The sequence below is a fragment of the Nomascus leucogenys genome, chromosome 2 (assembly GCF_006542625.1).
Source record: "Nomascus leucogenys isolate Asia chromosome 2, Asia_NLE_v1, whole genome shotgun sequence".
NCBI classification, from domain to species: Eukaryota; Metazoa; Chordata; class Mammalia; order Primates; family Hylobatidae; genus Nomascus; species Nomascus leucogenys.
The window spans coordinates 118,602,683-118,626,171 of NC_044382.1; the positions used below are offsets into that span (position 1 = coordinate 118,602,683).

At 34.2% G+C, this 23,489-nt stretch overlaps 1 protein-coding gene across 1 annotated transcript in view; it reads right to left on the reverse strand.

Annotated features, from left to right (window-relative positions):
• Positions 1 to 23,489, reverse strand: part of TMEM232 (transmembrane protein 232) — a gene marked incomplete at its 5' end in the record, with an annotated part of 254,920 nt that overhangs the window by 186,792 nt on the left and 44,639 nt on the right. The window contains 3 exons of the mRNA XM_030822062.1: positions 4,633 to 4,882; positions 5,683 to 5,806; positions 18,196 to 18,329. Coding sequence (XP_030677922.1) covers positions 4,633 to 4,882; positions 5,683 to 5,806; positions 18,196 to 18,329 — 508 coding nt within the window. The remainder of the gene's footprint in view (positions 1 to 4,632; positions 4,883 to 5,682; positions 5,807 to 18,195; positions 18,330 to 23,489) is intronic.

Sequence of the window (23,489 nt, forward strand, 5' to 3'; positions counted from 1 at the left end):
GATATCACCACTGATCCCACAGAAATACAAACTACCATCAGAGAATACTAAAAACACCTCTGTGCAAATAACCTAGAAAACCTAGAAGAAATGGATAAATTCCTGGACCCATACACCCTCCCAAGACTAAATCAGGAAGAAGTTGGATCTCTTAAGGGACAAATAACAAGTTCTGAAAGTGAGGCAGTAATTAATAGCCTACCAACCAAAAAAAAAAGCCCAGAACCAGATGGAATCACAGCCGAATTCTACCAGAGGTACAAAGACGAGCTGGTACCATTCCTTCTGAAACTATTCCAAACAATAGAAAAATGGGGACTCCTCCATAACACATTTTATGAGGCCAGCATCATCCTGATAGCAAACCTGGCAGAGACACAACAAAAAAAGGTTTCAGGCCAATATCTCTGATGAACACTGATGTGAAATCCTCAGTAAAACACCAGCAAACCAAAGCAGGCAGCACATAAAAAGCTTATCCATCATGATCAGGTCAGGTTCATCCCTGAGACGCAGGGCTGGTTCAACATATGCAAATCAATAAACATAATCCATCATATAAACAGAACCAATGACAAAGGCCACATGATTATCTCAATAGATGCAGAAAAGGCCTTTGATAAAATTCAACACCCCTTAATGCTAAAAGCACTTAATAAACTGGGTATTGATGAACATATCTCAAAACAATAAGAGCCATCAGTAACAAACTCATAGCCAATATCATACTGAATAGGCAAAAGCTAGAAGTATTCCCTTTGACAACTGGCACCAGACAAAGATGCCCTCTCTCACCACTCCTATTTAACATAGTATTGGAAGTTCTGGCCAGGGAAATCAGGCAAGAGAAAGAAATGAAGGGCATTCAAATAGGAATAGAGGAAGTCAACTTCTCTCTGTTTGCAGATGACATGATTGCATATTTAGAAAACCCCATTGACTCAGCCCAAAAACTCCTCAAGCTGATAAGCAACTTCAGCAAAATCTCAGAATATAAAATTAATTTGCAAAAATCACAAGCATTCCTATACACCAGTGATAGAGAGCCCAAATCATGAATGAACTCTCATTCACAATTGCTGCAAAGAAAATAAAACACCTAGGAATCAAACTTAAAAAGGATGTGAAGGACCTCTTCAAGGAGAACTACAAACCACTGCTCAAGGAAATAGGAGAGGACACAAATGGAAAAACATTCCATGCTCATAGATAGGAAGAATCAATATTGTAAAAATGGCAATACTGCCCAAATTAATTTATAGATTCAATACTATTCCCATCAAGCTACCATTGACTTTCTTCACAGAACTATAAAAAACTACATTAAATTTCATATGGAACCAAAAAAGAGTCTGTATAGCCAAGAAAATCCTAAGCAAAAAGAACAAACCTGGAGGCATCATGCTACCTGACTTCAAACTATACTGCAAGGCTATAGTAACCAAAACAGCATGGTACTGGTACCAAAACAGATATATAAACCAGTGGAACAGAACAGAGGCTTCAGAAACATCACAACACACTTACAATCATCTGATCTTCAACAAACCTGACAAAAACAAGCAATGGGGAAAGGATTCCCTATTTAATAAATGGTGCTGGGAAAACTGGCTAGCCACATGCAGAAAAGTGAAACTGGACCCCTTACTTAAACCTTATACAAAAATTAACTCAAGATGGGTTAAAGACTTAAATGGAAGATCTAAAACCACAAAAACCCTGGAAGAAAACCTAAGCAATACCATTCAGGATACAGGCATGGGCAAAGACTTCATTACTAAAACACCGAAAGCAATGGCAACAAAAGCCAAAATTGACAAATGGGATCTAACTAAAGAGCTTCCGCACAGCAAAAAAAACTATCATCAGAGTGAACAGGCAACCTACAGAATGGAAGAAAATTTTTTCAATCTATCTTTCTGACAGAGGTCTAATATCCAGAATCTACAAGGAACTTGAACGAATTTACAAGAAAAAACAACCCCATCAACAAGTGGGAAAAGGATATGAACAGACACTACTCAAAAGAAAACATTTATGTGGCCAAAACAAGCATATGAAAAAAAGCTCATCATCACTGGTCATAAGAGAAATATAACTCAAAACCACAATGAGATACTATCTCATACCACTTAGAATGGCCATCATTAAAAAGTCAGGAAACAACAGATGCTGGAGAGGATCTGGAGAAATAGGAACGCTTTTACACTGTTGGTGGGAGTGTAAATTAGTTCAACCATTGTGGAAGACAGTGTGGAGATTCCTCAAGGATCTAGAACCAGAAATACCATTTGACCCAGCAATTGCATTACGGGTATATACCCAAAGGATTATAAATCATTCTACTATAAATGCATGCACATGTATGTTTATTGCAGCACTATTCACAATAGCAAAGAGTTGGAACCAACCCAAATGCCCATCAATAATTGACTGGATAAAGAAAATGTGGCACATATACACCATGGAATACTATACAGCCATAAAAAGGAATAAGTTCATGTCCTCTGCAGGGACATGGACGAAGCTGGAAACCATCATTCTTAGCAAACTAACACAGGAACAGAAAACCAAACATCGCGTGTTCTCACTCATAAGTGAGAGTTAAACAATGGGAACCCATGGACACAGGGAGGGGAATATCACACACCCGGGCCTGTCAGGGGTTGGGGGCAAGGGAAGGGAGAGCATTAGGACAAATACCTAATGCATGAGGGGCTTAAATCCAAGAAGATGGGTTTTAAAACCACCATGGCACATGTATACCTATATAACAAGCCTGCAAGTTCTACACATGTATCCCAGAACTTAAAGTATAATAATAAATAAATTTAAAAATATCAGACTGTTGAGGAGGAAAAAAATGTGAGTTTTGTGAGTATCCACAGAAACATGCAATCCCATCATCATAAGATTATGACAGAGTACAGGGGGTCATGACCAAAGGGAGGCCAAGAGGTTTCTGGGAGTAAAGATTCTTCCCATGGAGGGCCTTTTCTGGACTAGAAGTCAGGAAAAACTAACCTACATAGCCAGACAAGAATTGAAGGCCAAAATTGTAGATGAGTCTGTTTAGTGGTGGTTTAAAAATCATGTATTGAACTGCTATGTAGCAAAATTTCTGACATTCTGAATAATTAAAACTGTGAACAGCAAAAGAAATGAATACCTTCATTTATCTTCACTTTATTAATAATATAAACATGGAAGAAATACAATTTTTGTACTTAAGAATAAAGATCTGTTTAAAATTGGCACCAATAAAAAAATAAAAGCTTGGAAAGTGGGAAAAGGTCACACTAATTACACTCAGAAGCTGGGTTTCAATCTATTGATTAAGCCAAAAATATATTGAAGGCAATTTAAAAATAGTGAGCAAGTTTTTGAGAATGAAATGTGTATCTACTTCTAAAGTCTTACTATTTAAAATTATATTCAATCATAATTTCCCCCAAATCAGTGAATTATGGTTTTGGTGAAAGACAATATCTTACTTCTTTAAATCCTTCCAAAATCTTGCAATTATATCTGAAATTTAATGATTTATTTAATTACATTATAAATCCACTATCATAATTGCTTACCTATTATGTATTATTATGCTAGATGCTGGGTTAATAGAAATATAATTCAGACATGATTCTTCAGTATCAATTATCTCAGCATTTAATGGAAGTGAGAGTCACATACACAATAGACTATAATAATATATAAATTGCAATTATTTTTCACAATAAATCTATAAAGTTTTATTCAACCACAAAAGACTACTTTGAATTAATATTGCCCCCATAGTACTCTTGAAAAAATCAAAATATTTTATTCTATTAACTCCCATAAATACAGTAGCAAAATGACCTTTAGTCCTGAGACATAAGACAGCTACTATTTGATGGACTATAAGATGTCAGGTGTGAATATTGTAGTAGAATATTTGAGTGAAGTAATTGTAGAGAAATCCTCTGGGCAGGAAAGGAACAAGAGGGAGACAGTAAATGCCTAGAGAAAACGGAAGAAAGAAGATAAATCCTATGGGGAACAAAATAAAAATAAAGGGGAAATAAACTTCATATACACTACCTAGGTTTGCCTAAATCCATCTTTTGTTTTCAGGGAATATAATTTGAATCATCAGTCAACTGAATCTAATTTTTATTTCAGTTGTTTTAAAATAATTGATAAAAATTTTCTGGCTGGGCGCAGTGGTTTATGAATGTAATCCCAGCAGTATGAAAGGCAAACATGGTGGATCATTTGAGGTCAGGAGTTTGAGACCAGCCTGGCCAACATGGCAAAACCCCAGCTCTACTAAAAATACAAAACTTAGCCAGGCATGTTGGCGAGTGCCTATAGTCCCGGCTACTTGGGAGGCTGAGGCAGGAGAAAGGCTTGAAGCAGAAGAGAAGGTTATAGTGAGCAGAAATCACGCCACTGCACCGCAGCCTGGGTGACAGAGTGACACCTGGCCTCAAAAAAAAAAAAAAAAAAACATGTTATATTCTTCCAAAATTTGTAGAAATTTAAAATTACTTGCTATTTCTAAATATTAACTTTTTGTAGAATGCTTATTATTATATGTAGACAGTGACACTTAAAAATAGTACTCATCAAAGTGAAAAACAATCTACTTACAATTCTCTGACATTTTTGAAGAGAAATATTCCAAAAGACTTAAAATACTTGTTTCCTTTAATTCTGGAGGTACTGATTTGTCCAAGTGTAAAACATTTTTTTGTGAACTTTTACAGTGACAGAAACCAATTAAAGCAGTTTTTCGCAAATCAGAAGTGGCTGCATACAAGCAGATTTCTGCAAGAATTACTGTATATATGTAGACTACATTCCAGGCCCAGGAAAAATCATCTACCTTGCAACTTTCTTCCTGAAATAAGAAAACAGATATTTGATCATCAAAGTATGTCTGCATATCAATAACTACATAGTGTACTTATAATAATTGTTAAAAGACCATAATAAACTAATATTTCTAAATGTGTTCATTAAAAATGGGTTTACCATGAGTAGATTGCATAAAATACAGTTCAAAGAATAAAAAATATAGATAGCTAATAATTATATAAAGAACAACTTTGAAATTTACTTAGCAGTCAACGGAATGTAAATTAATTCAATGAGATACTATTTTCCATATCATATTCAAAAGGAACCTTTTGATATACAGCTCCATTCTAGTGTGTGACACTTTCATTTATTGTTCATAGGAATGCAAGAAAGTTATTAATATATCTTATGGAGAATAATTTGGACATCTGTCCCAAAAACTTTGAAAGAAACTTCACAGTGTTTCACTTGGTAGTTTAATTTTATTAGCCCACTCTAAAGAAATAGAAGTGTTGACAGAGATTTTATGTATGAGAATAACAATTCAACATTACTTATAATTAACTGTGAACAATTAGAAACAAATTTAATGACCAACAATACAGAAATGTTTCAATAAGTGATCTTACCCCAACCAAAACATAAATTTTAATATTATGTAATGAAAATGAAAAATGTTTGTGATAAATGGTAACTGTGAATTTGCTTTTATATTTAATTAAATTTATTATTATAAAGTTATGCATATTATATGCGCTAATACGATATACAATTTAAATAGTGGCAAAAATAAAATCTGTTTCTCTTTGGTTCTCTTTTCACATAAATTAGCAATGTTACCTGATTTTGAACAGACATAATGCTTGAAACAAAATCTCTCACTACATCCATTAAAGCTTTCAAGCAGGCCATGTTTAATTTGGCGGCCTCCCCAAGGACCATTAAAGCCAGTACTGAATCCAACCTGAAAATTTTATGGACGAAAGGATAAAGATTGTAATGGAAAATAATAATAATAATCAACTTTTAATGTAAAAAAATGTAATAGCCAGAGGAAATGCATGTCTGCATTACCAGATACATTTATTTTCAATAAAGATTAGTATTGGTTCTTACTTATTATGGTAAAAATCTGCAAAGAAGAGACACATTTTGGTAATATGTTTGAGTTCAGAGTAGTGCTCTGATGAATCTGAGTAATAAATATCACATATAATCACATTTCTTCATAGATCCTGAACAACAAGCAGTCAGGGGCTCTGGTTCTAGAGTACCCCCCAAAACTCACAATAGGTTTTAATGTTTAACCTCTTGCAACTGATTCCACAAGGTGAATTTCAAGAGAGTGTTTTCTTCTCAAAATAGAGCAATTTTTTAAAAACGGGCTTCTTCTAAGATACTCCAAAGATTCAACACTCTTTGATTTTGGAAAAAGTACAATTTCTCAAAATAAAATTTATATTTCACATGAATGAAAGACTAGTTTTTTTAAATATTATAAAAACTGGGAAATCACACAAGGATTTGTTAGTTATAAACGTACATATATTTTGAAGGTTTTGAAAATTATGTTATTTGTGATATTTTTACTTAAATGAAAAATAGTTTGAAAGAGAACTGATAAGAGAGTAAATTAAAAAATACTTCGGTCTACAGCTGTTTATTGCCTTGATTTGTAGACCATTAATAAATTTAAAAGTTAGTATATTTTACAAGATTATTTGAGTTTCACAACTGTGATACTTCAGGCCCATAAGTTCAAGGTCATCATCATTTTCTAAATCAAACCATTCTTATTATGAAAATTAAAGACAATTCTTCATATTAAATAGGGCTTTACAGAGGTCAGTGTGCTTTCACATAAATTATTTCATTTGATTTGAAAAACAATTTTTGACACATTTAAGAGTTTTCCAAGACCTTTTTTCATACTAGAAAACTGAGACATAAATAGGTCAGAGGGACTTGACCAAGTTCCCTTTTTAAGCTAGATTAGTTGTATCTCAAGTTTTCTCCCACCAAGAAGTATTTTCTGTCTTGCAATTCTGCTTTTCTAAACCATTACATAAATGTCAATATTTAACCTAAGGGTAGGAGGTGCTGCCTATTGCCTACCTAATACTATTTGTCTCCTTTTCTAATGGAACATGAATTTTGTTCAAAATGGCAATATGCTCAATTAAGTTAGCCCCCTCAAGATGGAATTCTCTGTATCTTGATTGGAGTAGTGATTACATGAGTGTATACATTTGCCCAAGGTCATAGACCTGTGTACATAAATGTATGAAGTTCATTGTATCTAATTTATATTTCAGTAAGTTCGATTTAAAATTGACTGCCTAGACTCCCTTGAAGCTTGGAATAGCCATACAGTGCAGATTTGGTTAATGAGCTAGAAAAGGAAGCATATTATGAAGACTTCCAGTAAGCTATTATTTTTCTGCTTAAGAAAAAATTTTAAAATTAAACAACAGGTGTTATTTTTCTCCTTTGCTCATCCTCTTCCTTCTGCTTGTAATGCATATATTCCATGATATCATCAGGCACAGCAGCCTTCTTTCAACAAGGAGGATAAAAATCACCTGCTATACATGACAGAAAAGGAAGCTAGAAGAAGCTTGGGCCTTGAAGATTTCCTTAAGTACTCACATCAGCACTGCACTACTTGTCATGTGCAATAAAGAAAGCTATTTGGTTATGCAACTGTAGTCAGGTTTCTGCCAAATAAAGAAGGCGAAATCCTAATTGATGCACTTAACATGATGCTTATGAACATGAACTTTAGAGTCGGAAACATCAAGATGAAATCTTAGCTCTGCCACTAACTAGGCATATGTTATAGGGCAACTTATGTACCCTACCTCAGTCTTAATTTACTTGTCTATAAAGAAAATACAGCAAAACTCACTTTTTAGAGATTATTTTGAGATTTGAATGAAATACTCTATGTAAAATGACAAGGTTCAGAATGCTAAATTGAATTCCAAACATACTATTTCTTTGACATAAAAAAGATATGAGTTTGATAACTTCCTTGTTAAAGTCATAGAGTGACTGGAAGGAGAAGTCCATCCAGATGACCACCAAGGTGGAGAATAGGTCATTTCCAGACTACTTATCATTTATACTTCATATTATGGTCAATTAAAAAAGAGGATACTCATAGAGTTCATAAAACTTCTTTTCCCTTGAATGTATTTCATAATCAGAAGGTTTTGATTCTTCTTTTTTAAGTCTGGAAAATTGTAGCTAACCGAGGACAGTCTCATTGAACTATGGATTGAAAAAGATCCATCAGTGTTATCCACCTGTGGTAGAGAAATGCTTCACCAGCAACACACTATTTTCAATTAATGCTGCTGATCACAAAACTGTCTGTGAATGAAAATGTTTTCGCCAAAAACAGAAACATCAATACTTATAAACTGGAGTTTGTCGAAAACAAAGGTAAAATTGAAAATCAATGCACATAGAAAGGAATTCAAATTGGATTAGGCTAGAAATTTTCATACAGCACTAGCTTCTTTGTGAACTCATTATAATTCAGAAAGCCTGAAGTATCAGCATATTGACTTGGTTTTACATTGCCGTAAAATTAAAGTTGTACAAAATAATATGTAACTATTATAGATTTGCTCTAATTTTTTAAATAAAGAAACTGAGCCACAGTTTTACTGGCTTGTCTAAAATAACGATATATACATACACACATGCACACATTTATAGAAGTTAGGAACATCAGCATTTAAAAGTTTTCCTAGGTTCTTCTTACTCCTCTATATCCATTTCCTCGATTAGTGGATTTTAATTTTTAAATGAAATTAAAATGTCTCTAAGTAGCAACGCTTGCCAACTTATTTCAACATTGCAATAAATATTCCAGAAAGCATTGACAATGTCAAAAATCCACATGATCCCCAAAACAGAAAGAGACATCACTAATAATAGCAACTTAAAGGGAATTTCCACAAACCATAAAGTTGATAAAGCTGAAAGCAATAAGGAGCACACACATGCCACTTCTTGAAACACAGTAGCCTTGTTTTCCCCAAAAAAAGTAAAAGAAAAAACTTTTTTTAAAAATAATAATCTGTTCTGTTTACCCTATTTTGCATAGAATCAGAGAAAGTGCAGCCAATCCTTTATCTTAAGGTACTGATTTTTTTTTAAGTAGTGAGAGTATTATTTCTGGGTTCATTCTCATTTCTCCCTATTTATTCAGAGATGATAACATCCTGGTAATGAAAAGGGTAGTATACAGTGCCTATAGGCATGTGGGATGGGAGAGGGTGAGAAGAGGGATGATAAAATTGGAATATAGAAGTGCATTTTTTCCTCACAGGTAAACTATCCAAGAGTAAGGAGTACACAGGAAGCTGCCTGATAATTTTACACATTGAGTGTTGTAATTTTTACCAACTTTGTTATGAATGCTGTGAACACAAACCTCTTATTTAAAAATATCATTTTTATATATTTCTCCTGGTTCTAGAATAAGTAACTGGAAAGTGAAGAAGAGGGACCTATATAAGACTGAGGAAAATAGATTATAGCAAAGGCTGAAGAGAATATCAGTCTCAGTACTCAGAGACGGTCATAATTCTGAAAATGATTTCTTGCAGGAACCAGAAGTTATTTTTACAAGACATTCATGCATCTTTAATAAAGCCCAGGAATAATAACCCACAATGAAAAGCCTTGATGCTGAGATGAAAGGTAGTAGAGTAAGATAAGAGATTGCAAAGAAATTAAAATGTAAAAATATAATTACAATCCATAGTTGAGGAAGTTAACTACAGAAATAACAGAGAAAAGTCCTTCATAATTTAGAGGAAAATGTGGAAAGCATACCTATTACTATCTAATTACAGAAGGAAGGAACAAGAAAGGAAGGAAGGAAGAGAGGAAGGGAGGGAGGGAGGGAAGAAGGAAGGAAGGGAGGAAGGGAGGAAGGGATGAAGAAGGGAAGGGAGGGAGAGAAGGAAGGAAGAAGGAAACGAAGGAAGGAAGGAAGGAAGGAAGGAGGGGAGGGAGGGAAGGAGGGAAGAAGGAAAGGAAGGAAGGAAAGAAGGAAGGAAGGGAGGAAGGAGGAAGGAAGGAAGGAAGGAAGGAAGGAAGGAAGGTAGGTAGGTGGGTAGGTGAAGAGAGGGAGAAAAATTTAAAGTTATGAAGTAAATGGGGCCCAACTAAAGAAAAATATTTCTAATAACAAAAAGTCCAAAATTTAATGCAACTATCCATGAGAAATATATGGGTTTTCCCACCATAATGTAAAAAATAAAATAAAAATAAATAAAAAACCCCTAAGTACGGAGAGGCAGAAGTTGGGAACACATATGAACTATGGGTAGTCAATACAAGACCTTGAAAAAATGTAGACCAGCAGCCATAGTATTTGTGCACAGCTTCTCAAAGTGAAGTTTCTAGGTAAAGCACAGGATTTGCCTCAATAGGCTCCTAACATGGACAAGAAAGGGTGCCAGTTAACTCCTGCCTACTAAATCACAAAGATGTTCCTGAAAAATTCTGGACTGAAAATTAAACAGATTAAAAACAAGAGTACTGAAAACTTTGAACATCTCATCATAACTGTGTTAGGAAACAGCATAGCAACATTTAGAAATTTGAAGGGGGAATTAAACAAAAAATAAACACTGTAATCATAGAAGTCTATCACCAGACAAAATGTACATCATACTTTTTAGGGAAAAAATAAACGGTGATAAATGTTATATCCAGCCAAGGTTTGTATATAATCTTGGCCTTACCTAAGTAATCATAAAACATACTTAGAAATTTATTCAAGCTAAGAAATTAATAGTATTGAACAGTTTAAGAAAGGAAAATCCTAGTGTTAAATGGCTGCAGGTGAGTAGAAGAAAAATCGGTAAGTTTTAATAAACAAAAATAATTTTATAAATAATTTATAATTTATAATTAAATGCAGATATATAAATAATTCTTTAAGGAGAAGACAGAACATTTGAAATAATAACTATAATGTTATCAGAACTCAAGATTGTATTAACAGACTAGGAAGGGGAGAATTAGTGTAAATAAATTTGTCTCGGTCTTTACTGCACATGGAGAAGAGGGCAGTCAGTATTTCATTCTTGATTTTTTACTACTTAGAGAAACTAGTTTAAAGAATAAATTTACCTTGCCATTGCCTGATTTTTGTTACTCAGAAAAGACGATGACAAAAATGTACGCTTTAGCCTGTCTGTTAAAAGGCTTTTTCTCCTGCTTACAGGACTTCATTCTTTGAGTTCCAGGGAAGCTGGTGTGGGAGAGTGAAGGGATGGAGCCTCAGAGAAGCAATGACTGCCCTCTCATCAGGGAAGGCAGAGGTGGGGCACTAATTGTTTCCCTCCACCCAGACCCATCAGGTGTTTGTGGCTATTGATTGGCTGGTGGTAATTAATCCTACTAGCAGAATCTTTCAGTCATCATTTTTGTTTTTATTTTTTTCAAGATAATGGCAATTTATGAGACACTGATTGGGGCTGCAGCTTCCGTATCACATAAAACAGTTCTTACTGAATAATTTTAAGCTGGAGAGTGTTATAGTCACAGTTATGCTATAGCCTGGCAGCATAGTGTATGACAGATTGTTGAGGGGACGAACGCAAAGCAAGGAGAGAAGTTAAAAAGCTACAATAGTCAAGAGACAATAAGAGCCCAAACCAAGGTTATGACAGTGGGAACAGAGAGCAGGGAAACAGTTTCGAAGTGTAGTTAATGTACGTACAACACTGTCAGATCCTGAATTGGATGGGGAAAGTGAGATGGAGAAGATAAGATGTCTGATTTGGTTAGCTGGAGGAAAGGACATGACGACATGTACTGAGGTAGAAATTCAAGAGGCAGGAGCCTTACTGGGGGAAAAATTAGTTCAAATATGAACTGGCAGGACATGTAGTATCCAGGGAAGAACTACAGTCTAATAGGTGTTTTTCATATTACTTATCTCATTTAAATCTTTCAAAAGCTCTTTGAGGTGGCTGTTATCTCGCTATAACTGCTAAACAGACCCTGGGGTTCATAGGGGTTAAGCGACATTCAAAATTACACAGGTAGCAAAAGACAAGACTAAAATTCATGTATTCTGGTTTCAGGTTGCATTGCTTTTTCGCTGTACGATAATGTAGCAGCATATATAGTGTGTATTTACCCTTGATACAGACTAAGTTATAATTGGCTCCAGGGATCAAAGGATCAATAAGAAATCCAAGAAATGAATCAAGAAGCATCAAGGAAATAAACAATGAGAACCTACATTGACATTTCAGTTCATAAGAAATGAAGGAGTATTGATGCAAACTGTTGTTTGAATGCTCTAGGTTAGACCATCACATGGACATTATAATTAGTAGGATCAAGGATATAAATAATGTGGATATCAGTGATCTAGCTGAAAAGGAAGTGCCTTGCCGCCCATACAGCTAATTCCTTGTTTCATTCATTTCAATGCAAACACAAACACTGTATGTCTGGAAAACACTTGCCATGTTCAAGACAGTTTTAAATTGTCAAGCTTTTTTTTGGAATACACTTATGGAGCACATTAAGTCAGTTATTTTGTGTTGGAAGATATAATTTTACGTCATACTGCTCGAATGAAATGCCGTACTGCCTTTCTCAGCGGTCTTCATTGGCTAATAATTCAATTACAAACACAATTCATCATTTTCATGTTAGATTAGAAAGACTTTTGCGTTGATTTGAGCTATCTCCCCAGAGCAAATGGTGCCGTTTATAAAAGGCCAAACCACATGGTGGAGCACTGAGAGTATGAAGCATCATATAAAATTTAACTGCATTAAGTGGAAATCTGCCTTCCAGAAAGCTGCTTATCTCCAGCTATGGGCAGATAAAGGCCAATGCACGGCAGATGGGAGGGAACTCCTGCAGTCCCTTTTTCTTTACTTCATTGGGTTTTATAATTTATTCTCTTCAGTGTATTCTTTCCCCAGTTTTTCCCTGTCCCCCAGCGAGGCTGCTCTAATTCTGTGATTGCCTTCCTTGAGCCCTTTTGTGGAACCTGAACCTGCTGTTTTCTAAGCTCAGCTGAAACCATTTGCTTCTATTTGTTTCTTTTTGTACTGTAGGATCTCTATAAAAGGGGTTACAAGAAGTCATGCAGGGAGATGCATGATGAATTATCTACTGACCAATAGCATCAGAAATGGGCAGATGAGTACATTTCACTTTCATGGGCACAGGCACAAGCACAAGCAATTTTTGCCACTATAAATAAAATTTCTTCTGATATTTCAGTTGAATGATCGCTCTTTGCTTTCTAAATCTCGGAACACTTGTTCAACATTATGTTACTTTCCTGAGATGTACGGCAAATGAAATTGCTAAAGTTACTCCTGCTAATGGTCACTGGCATTGAATTTTAGGTGTTAAACCAAAGGTGTCTTCCACCAAGTGTCACAATTTTAAGACTATTTGGTCCAGCAAATCCTGATGAAGTCTTAATGTATCAAAAGGGCCTGGTGCCTCAATATTTCTTTTTCATTCTAAATACATGCAGTTCATTTTCTTAATTTTTTGCATGTACCCAGTGATATCTTAGGAGTACATAAGACCAATATTAAAGATTCTCTAGAAATTTAAAATCATTTCTGGCTTTATTTTGGTAATTATATGACAGTGCATATTGTTTATCTGGAGTAATAGCCTCTTCAAACCTACACAGGCCTTTATATAAATAAATATTTTGTAAGGAGAAAAGTTGATTTTAAAATATTTGGTATAATGTTATCATTAACAGAATAGTTAGTCAAATTGCTAACCTAAAAACACAAATTATTCTTTTAATGTCAATGGTTTTTGTTTGCTACAGCAAACTATTTTTTTTAAAAAAAAGATTAAATCTTTTCCTTAAAATAAAAAAGTAAATATAAAAAACAGAATCAAAACTATTTGGCAGTACTGTTTTAAGTAATTATTGTTTTCCTTTCTATCATGAGCAGTCATTGTATTTTTCACTTTACTCTTCTGTTCATTGAGCATTGTGTAAACACTTGTATCCCCTTCTTCACTTGATAATTTCCAAAATATCCTCCCAGAAAAAGAAAAGTCAGGATTCAGTGACAGGCTGTCTCAAAGCAGTTATCTGCTTAACAATGCAACTAAAATGACAGTTGAATGATACATTGGAGAGAGTGCTATATCAAAACTCTTAAAATCTGGTTCCACTCATCAATAAGCCTAATAAACTTGGCCTCAGTTTCTTTATTTTTAAAATAAGAAGAGTTTTGTATTGTCTCTAATGTCCTACATTTATAAAATACTAAGTATTTAAAAAAAAACTGGTTCATTAACGTTTGCAACCTTAAACACAAATCATTAGTAAGTTAAATTAAATAGATGTGGATGCAATACAGCAAAATCTAAAAATCGGTTAAAGAAAGAATTGAATTCCACCATTCGATATTCTTAAACAGCTACATTTACTGTTTCGGCAATCATTTAAACTTTTTATCTGGTAATTATTAGAGTACTTTTTAAATAAATTTGACAAAGTCACACAATATTTATTTTTAGATGTTAAAATACAATTTCAGTTATGTTCTAAATCCAGTTACAGTTTCCCAAGGGCTTATGTAGTTCTAGTCGTTTGTCATTTTGAAAAAGAAATTAAATATTTGAATCTCTTACAACTTACTTTCTATCATTAAAAAAGGTCTGAAACAATCACCACAACTTCCAGAATAAACTAATTTGCACCAATGAGAACCTCTAAATTTTGTTGTTTTTAGGAGCTCTGTATTAAAATATACTGCGTAAAATTATATTAACTGCTGTTTATAGTAAATATAATCTATTTGCATGTTAGTCTCATATTTATAAATACTATTCTTTATTTTAAAAATGTAAAAAATATTGCAATCTTTGTCAAACTGCAATACTCAGTAGGTGTCTCCCATCACACTATGAGACAGAACAAATTATTGATGAACTCTAAAGTATTTTAAAGGAAATTAGGTAAACTTTAAGCCATCCTCCAAAAATCTTTACTTAATCTGGAATCCCACAAACTTCCAAATACAAGTGGGAAAACAACTTTTGTTCATAAAGAATGTTGCAGACTTTTAGAAGGGTCTACAGTTGATTCTGAGGGATTTAGAATTTACATATACAAAGGCCTTTGGTGTAGAATGGGCTGCCAGAGACTTAAAACCAGCAACTAATTAAATAAATATATGTGGCAATTGCATTTTCAACTTGGTATGGGATTACAAGTTATTATTATTTTTGTATTCACTGAAAAATAATTCAAAACTGTAATCCTCTTTAAATATTGGAAAAGAGTGCCCTCTGATCAATTTCCTCAGAAATACTCCTCAACACAAAAAAAGGTCACACATGGCAAGCCTACAACTGACATTATCCTCAATGGTGAAAAGTTGAAAGCATCTCTCTAAAATCAGGAACAAGACAAGAATGCTCACTCTCACCACTTCTATGTAACACAATACTAAAAGGCCTAGCCAGAGCAATCAGGCAAGAAAAAGAAAAAAAGTCATCTAAACAGGAAAGGAAAAAGTAAAACTGTCTTTGTGTGCTGACCAAATGATCTTATATATAGAAAACCCAAAAATGTCTACAAAAGCAACCCAAAAGACTGTTAGAACATTAAAAGAATTCAGTAAAATTGGAATTTGCAGGTGATAAAATCAACATATTAAAATCAATAGCACTGCTATATACTAATGACAGACTATCTGAAGAAGATATTATGAAAACAATCTCATTTACGATAGCAAAAAAATAAAAAAATAAAATAGGAATAAATTGAGCAAAGGAAGTAAAAAAATCTGTACACTGAAAAATATAAAATATTGATGAAAAAAATTAAAACCTAAGCAATTAAGTGGGAAGATATTCCATGTTCATGGATAGGAAAAATTAATATTGATAAAATATCCATACTACCCAAAGTGATTTACAGATTCAATGGAATTCATATCAAAATTTTAATGTTATTCTTCACAGAAACAGACAAAAATTTAAAATTTGTATGAAACCACAAAATTCCCTGAATATCCAAAGCAATCCTGAGCAAAAAGAAAAAAGCTGGAAACATCACAATACTGGATTTTAAAGTGTATTACAAAGTCATAGTAATCAAAACAGCATGGCAATCGCATACAGACACATTTGCCAAAGGGACAGAACAGAAAGACCAGAAGTAAATCCATGCATTTATAGTCAATTCATTTTTGACAGTTACCAAGAATACACAATAGAGAAAGAATAATCTCTTCAATACATGCTATTGAGAGAACTGAACATCCACAAGCAGAATTAAATTAGCCCCTTCTCTCACACTATATAGAAAAGTTAACTCAAAATGGATTAAAGTCTACTTTAATTATAAAACGAAACATTAACAAAGAGACAACCCACATACTTAAAGAAAATATGTGCAAACCATGCATTTTTAACCCACATATTTAAAGAAAATATGTGCAAACCATACATCTGGTAAATAGTATACAAAATATAGAAGGAACTGAAACAACTTAATAACAAGTAAACAAATAGCCCAATGAAAAAATGGGTAAAGGACCTGAACAGACATTTCTCAAAAGAAGACATACTAATGACCAACAGATATATGAAAATGTGCTCAACATCACTAATCATAAGGGAAATGCAAAGTAAAACCACAATGACATATCACCTCACACCTGTTAGAATGGCTATTATCAAAAATATGAAAGATAACAGATGTTGATTAGGATGTTCAGAAAAGGGAATCCTTTTACATTATTGATGTAATAACAGTATGGAGATTCCTCAAAAATTGAAAACAGAACTACCATATGATCTAACAATCCCAATTCTATGTATATATCCCAAAAAAGTGAAATCAGTATGTTGAAGAGATAACTGAACTATGTTCATTGCAGCATTATTCACAATAGTCAAGATATGTAATCAACCTACATGTCCACTGACTGATGATTAAAGAAAGTGTGGTATATATACACAATGGAATACTATCCAGTCTTTAAAAAGAAGAAAGTTCTGTCATTTATAAAAACATGAATGGATGTTGAGGCATTATGCTAAATGAAATAAGCATAGTACAGAAAGATAAATACTGCATAACCTCACTTGTATGTGGAATCTATAAAAGCTGAACTTGTAGAACTAGGTAGTAGAATGGTGTAAGGCTTGGGATGGGGAGTAAGGAAGATGGGGAAAAGAGGATATGTCAGTCAAAGAGTGCAAAGTTGCAGTTAGACAGGAGGAATGAGTTCTAGTGATCTATTGCGCAGCATTGTGACTATGGTAAAAAAAAATGTATATTTCGAAATTGCTAATAGAGTAAATTTTAATTGTTCTTACCACCAAAAAATGATAAGGATGTGAGGTGATGGATATGCTAATAAGCTTGACTTACTCATTCCACAAGATATAACTATATCCTAACATATCATTATACCCCATAAATATATACAATCATTATTTGTCAATTTAAAAAATCTTTCCTCCATTGAACTCATGCTGAAACTATGACTCTTCTTTTTCTCATCTTAAATTAACATATGTACAGGATGAAACTAATATTTGTCAGTCAAGATTTATTTTTGGCTGGGAGCAGTGGCTCACTCCTGTAATCCCAGAACTTTGGGAGGCCGAGGTAGGCAGATCGCTTGAACTCAGAAGTTGGAGACCGGAGACCAGGCTAGGCAACATGGCAAGACCCTGCCTCTACTAAAAAATCAACAAACAAACAAACAAACAAAAAAACACCTACAAAAATAGCCAGTGTGGTGGTGTACGCCTGTGGTCCCAGCTACTTGGGAGGCTGAGCTGGGAGGATCACTTGAGCCCCAGGGATGGAGGTTGCAGTAAGCCGAGATCACGGCACTGCAGCACTGCATTCCAGCCTGGGTGACAGAGTGAGACCAAAAAATTTTTTTTTTAAGATTCATTTTTGTTATACATTACAAGTAAAGAAATACAGTATCAGTATATTTTCTCTAACAATATATTGTACTTCACTGCTTTTGTTTAACAACTTGGAATATAAAGGCTGTTTGCAATGCAGGAATAAACTTTTTGTCAATAAAAAACTGCATTTAATAAAAAAAACCTATGCAGTGCATGTGTGCACATCTAGCAAAACAGAAAAAGAGAGAAACAATGTATTGATGAAATGAATTAATACTGAACATGTAAATTGCCCTTGCCTTTGGAACTGAGATTATAAATTTTTTTCATAGTTAACTGAGGTGTGATTAACATTTAGGTACAAGGGTTATTTAACATTTAAGCACAAAGATTTCTCCAAGAGTTACTTTGGATTTATAGGATCACTCTTACCAGCATTTCTTTTGAAGTTGTGTCTTATGGAAGACAAGATGTTCAAGCACGTTATTCAACTGAGGACTGTTATTCTGAACACAAGACCAAGCAGCAACACAGTGCCAGAGCAGGTGGTTAATTTCATATCCTCCCTGATTAAATTGCAAATGTTTCAGGAATTAAAATATAAAAACATATCTGAGAAAGAGTACTCTGACTTGAACAAACATGAAAATAAATTTTAAATATACAAATGAAAATGCATATTTTCTTACACTTTATATTTCACCAAGTAGAGCAATTTACATAAGCATATTTTTGAAGTACATACAGTTAACCCGAACCTAATGTATGTATTTTTCACATGGGTCCCTTGTGTTCAATGATATCAGCTCTACAATACGGCAAAAATTCTGGATCACATAAGAGATAGCTATTAGACACAATTGTGGTTCGTAGATTCTATATGACTTAGTTCTCTCTGACACTTGAGAAAGAAGGAATGGGGAAAGTTTGAATAAAATGCTAACAGCAAATTATGTTTTAAAATGTGGATTTCTACTTTAAGGACCAAAATGTATGCCTAGCAAGACATCGTCAATGTCTGTTAAGTAACTGTTCTTAAAGCCTAAAAATTCAGATAACAAATAATCTGTTGTTTAGTTTTTCCTTAGAGTGCTTCCCAACAGTTTTATATATTTAATTGGTCTACTAAAGTAATTGATGGAAAATGATGACATAGCACTCTCCGAATTTTTGCCAACAGTGAAGATTCAAATACACATCGTATGATAGGTACTCGAATTGTTAACTTAGTTGATATTTTGTGATTTTTATGTTAAAATGAAACACTTAGAATCTAAAGGGCTTCATAATTCTTATTTATTATATAAAACAACATCAGGACTACAATTTCAAGATAATTTTTATGTTGAGTACTTTCCAGATAGAAGGCAAGAAGTTCATACATAAATTTTAAGCTAAGATATTCTAAGTTTCTAATAAAGTGTTTAGTTAAGTCCCATAGTAGTGTATTTATCTACTTTATGTCAGGAATTCTGTTAGATTGTGGAGATAAAGACATGAGGAAGACAACATCTGTACAAAGCTACTGACTCTGGGGAACAATAATTCAGAAAAGCAAATGAAAACAATTCAGTGTTGAGAGTGTTAGAATACACCACAGAAAAGCACTATTCTAAAATAATGAAAGCATTAGTCTGAGACATACTAACTTCAGTAAATCCACATATAACTCAATTTTCTGCTTTATGGTAGGGTCTACCCCAAAACTGTAACCCATATAAATGAAATTCTTTTCTCAAATTGCTCTAGTGTCTGAGCCTGGAGGCCTGACAATCCTCAGATTGCAAACTTATTTTGAATAAATAGGTAAATAAATATGTTTGACGAGTTAATGGGTGCAGCACACCAACATGGCACATGTATACATATGTAACAAACCTGCACGTTGTGCACATGTACCCTAGAACTTAAAGTATACTGTAAAAAAAAAAAAACAAGAATGAAAAAAAAACTTTGGAATGACTTGAATGGTTAATTTATAATAAATATTATTTTAATCATAGATATTGCAGGACTACATAAACTATTCAATTAGGCCAACCATTCTTGCATTAATGTATTTATGTACCATCATCAGAGAAAATTCAGAAAGCATTTGGTAAAGAAAAAAATCAGGATTTAGACAATGAACGAGATTTGAGTTTTATCTTCAATTTTATATTATGCCAATTTTACACATCGTGGAGAAATAAAAAGCATCCTCTCATGTCTGGGATTGATTTGACATACTATTACAAGCCGGTCTGACACAGCCAGGTTATTTTGATCTCCTATTGGACATAAACTCACAAAATAGCAATTTCGGACAATATTATTCTGAGACCATAAGAAATAAAGACACTTGACAATTTTTTTCTAAGCACAGATATAAACAAAGTCACTCTGCCACCCACGAAATACCTAATCACAGAATTGCCCCCACTTTTTGACAGCATCAAACCTCTAGAGAGAACCCTTGCTTCCTTAGACGCTTCCCAAGATCATCCAAATAAAGTCCAAATCCTCTAGTAGATTCCTTCTAACACTCTCTTATTAAGACATCCCATAGTTCCTCGTGGTATGTATTTCTCTCTCTTTCTTTATCTCTCTCTGTCTATCTTTCTCTCTCTCTTTTCTCTCTCTCTCTCGCTCGGCAACAAGTAATAAACCCAATATGTCTAATTGCAGATGTGCTCCTTGTGGCCTTTGGCAGTAGAACATTGGCATCATCAAGAGGAAAGGAACCTGCCACACCTGTGAATTTTCCAGATAGGTAGGGCTTATTAGCTAGTCTCAGGAATTTTATGTATTTCAAGCATTCTTTCTTTCTTTTTTTTTTTGAGACAGACTTGCTCTGTCACCCAGGCTGGAGTGCGATGGCGTGATCTTGGCTCACTACAACCTCCACCTCCCGGGTTCAAGCAATTCTCCTGTCTCAGCCTGCTAAGTAGCTGGGATTACAGGTGCCTGCCACCACACCCAGGTAATTTTTATATTTTTAGCACAGACAGGGTTTCACCATTTTGCTCAGTCTGGTCTCGAACTCCTGACCTGAGGTGATGCAACCGCCTCGGCCTCCCAAAGTGCTGGGATTACAGGTGTGAGCCCCCACGCCTGGCCCATCAAGCAATCTTCAGCAAGAAACATTTTTCCAAATAAAAAACAAATTTATCAAACTTCAATGGATTAATGTAATGATGATGATTATGTGATTTAATACAATCATCACATATATCATCAGTGCAGAAGACCAAGAGTGAGCAATGTTGCTTACTCTTGAGTTCTGTGCCGTTACCCTAAATCAGTCCTGCTCAAGGTGTGGTTGGCAGATAACTGCCATTTGCAAATTGTTAATGAGAGCACAAAAAATGAAAAATACGTATTTAGAAACTTTCATAACAATTTGAAAAATAATTATATATATTCAGTCTATTAAAAATTAAAGCTTGTGTTTTTTGGTCTTTTCTATTTTAGTTTTCAGTAATGTGTTGTTATTATTATTATATTTTACAAAATTATCCATCTGTGATGGTTTGGAAATTTAAAAATAAATTAGGAGAGATCTTTTACCACAGATAGTTTGAAAAGCACTGAGCACTGCCTTAAATGACACCCAGAGAACTTTTTTCCCCTCCCTTTCTTCCTTTCTCTCCTTCCCTCCCTCTCTTCGCTTTCTCCCTCCTTATTTCCCTTCCTTCCTTTCTTTTTTGGCTTTTATAACCACTTCCCACAGTTCTTTCTTCTCCCTCCCTTGCTGACCAGCTTTGGGCTGTCATTCGTAGCTGGAACAATGCCTACCTTTGAGAAGCCCACCTACAAAAGTGTTGTTAATCTACTGTTGGCTGAAAATTCAGATAACAACACCAGCTTAGATTTTATGCAAATTTAAGTACATAAATTATGAGTGTCTGAAATGAGCTTTGAAGCATGGGCTCTATTTTGGCTGCTCAGGGACAGCTTTCTGGGTTTCATGTAGTTTTCAGTCATTTTGGGGGATGGTTGACATTGCCATGAAAGGATCTCCCAATACAGAGTGTTACCTGGATAATTTGACGTGAATCATAGGATAATGCTCCTAATTTTAAGGAATTTATGTCTCAGTCTAATAATTCCTAGTAACCATTTACAATTACAGGACAGCACAAAATGTCCCAAACTTAGGTAATGCCTTTGGTTTATCAAAAAGTGTTAGAGAATGAGATTGCTAATCATACTAGAATGTAAACTCTGTGTTTGCTAGTATTCAGAGAACTATTTGCACTTCAGAACAGATGAAACTATTTAATAAAAGGTCTACTGCATTGTAGCAGGGTTTTAATTTACCTTCTCCAAAGAACTATTATTACTACCAAGTGACAACTGTGCTTAGAAAATTCAGCTTTGCTAGTGACCAAAGGACAGAGTGGAAAACTCAATCCAGCGTTTTGGGTCTGCTATCCAAAGAGCTAATTAAGTGTACCATTTGTCAAAGTCAATGGAAACCCTGTGTCTGCATCACTTAAAAAGACATTAAAAAGAGAAATGGGGTCCAACAGCAGAGGAAAGGAAATTTCCTATTCTTAAGTGGAACCCACGCTCATATGGTGTGTATCCTAATGTATCGTAATATCCTATAAAACTTTGAATGCAATTTTGGTAGCACTTTGACAACAAATTAAGTATTTATGCCTTTATTCCAATGTATATAAGAACACTAAAAATCAAATATTTTACAGTGGCCAAAATATGGTGCTATGGACCTTTTAGCTTTATCAAATGATAAGGGCTACAGGAATAAATTCACAAATCCTCTGCTATAATATACTAAAACAATCATAAGGAAAGGAGACGAGATTGATGCAAATGTATCTATTTCTATTTCTATCACTTTTATGTCTTTTTTCCTCTTTCCTTTCCCAGGTGAGAGAGATGGGTATTGAATGAGTAAATAGTCAACTGAACTGGAAAGGCTAGCTGTACTGGAGAAATTGAGCTGAAACTGGGGAACTTTAAGACATGCAGTCCAGCACTGACTGAGTGCTGATTAGCCAAATCAGTAATTTTAGCAGCACTGTGGCTATGCTATCCTATATTTATAGTCTTTATATTATGAGATAAGAGGAGGAGAAAAAGAAGGGCAATAAACCTGATAGGCCAAACTCTGTTATAATCCCTTTACAGGATCACACGGATAGAGCTGAAATAGAATTTAGAAGAGATGGAATCTAAGCTTTGTTCTACAAAGTGGAAAAAGGCACAGAGAGATTTAGTGACTTGTCCCATTCTAAGCTGATATGTTCCTTTCATGTATTGACATTTTTGCCCCTTCTAATTCAGGCTGAGCTGTACAGCAGTAAGCTTCCATTTGCTTGCTGTGTGTGTGTGCACCAAGAGTGACAAAATGGATTCATTCTTAAAGAGAATCAGAATCAACATTGACAGTGCCTACCTCATAACCAGACCATTGACATTGCTAAGATTTCATGGAATCCTATTTGTTTAAAGGAAAAACATTCCAATCACAACAGTAAGTCAACATACTTACATCCTTAGATGAAAATATTATAGCTCACTGTCTAGGGTAAAGTGAGGTCCTAAATATATATTTTCAATAATTATTATTCATGTTTGCATGGCATTTAATAATTTTATAAAGCACATGCTGTTTTTTTTTTTTTGCAATCTTTATAACAACTCTGTAAAAGAGTTAGAGCAGATTGATGATGGTGATGATGATGATGATGACTATGACAATAATGATTTTTTAA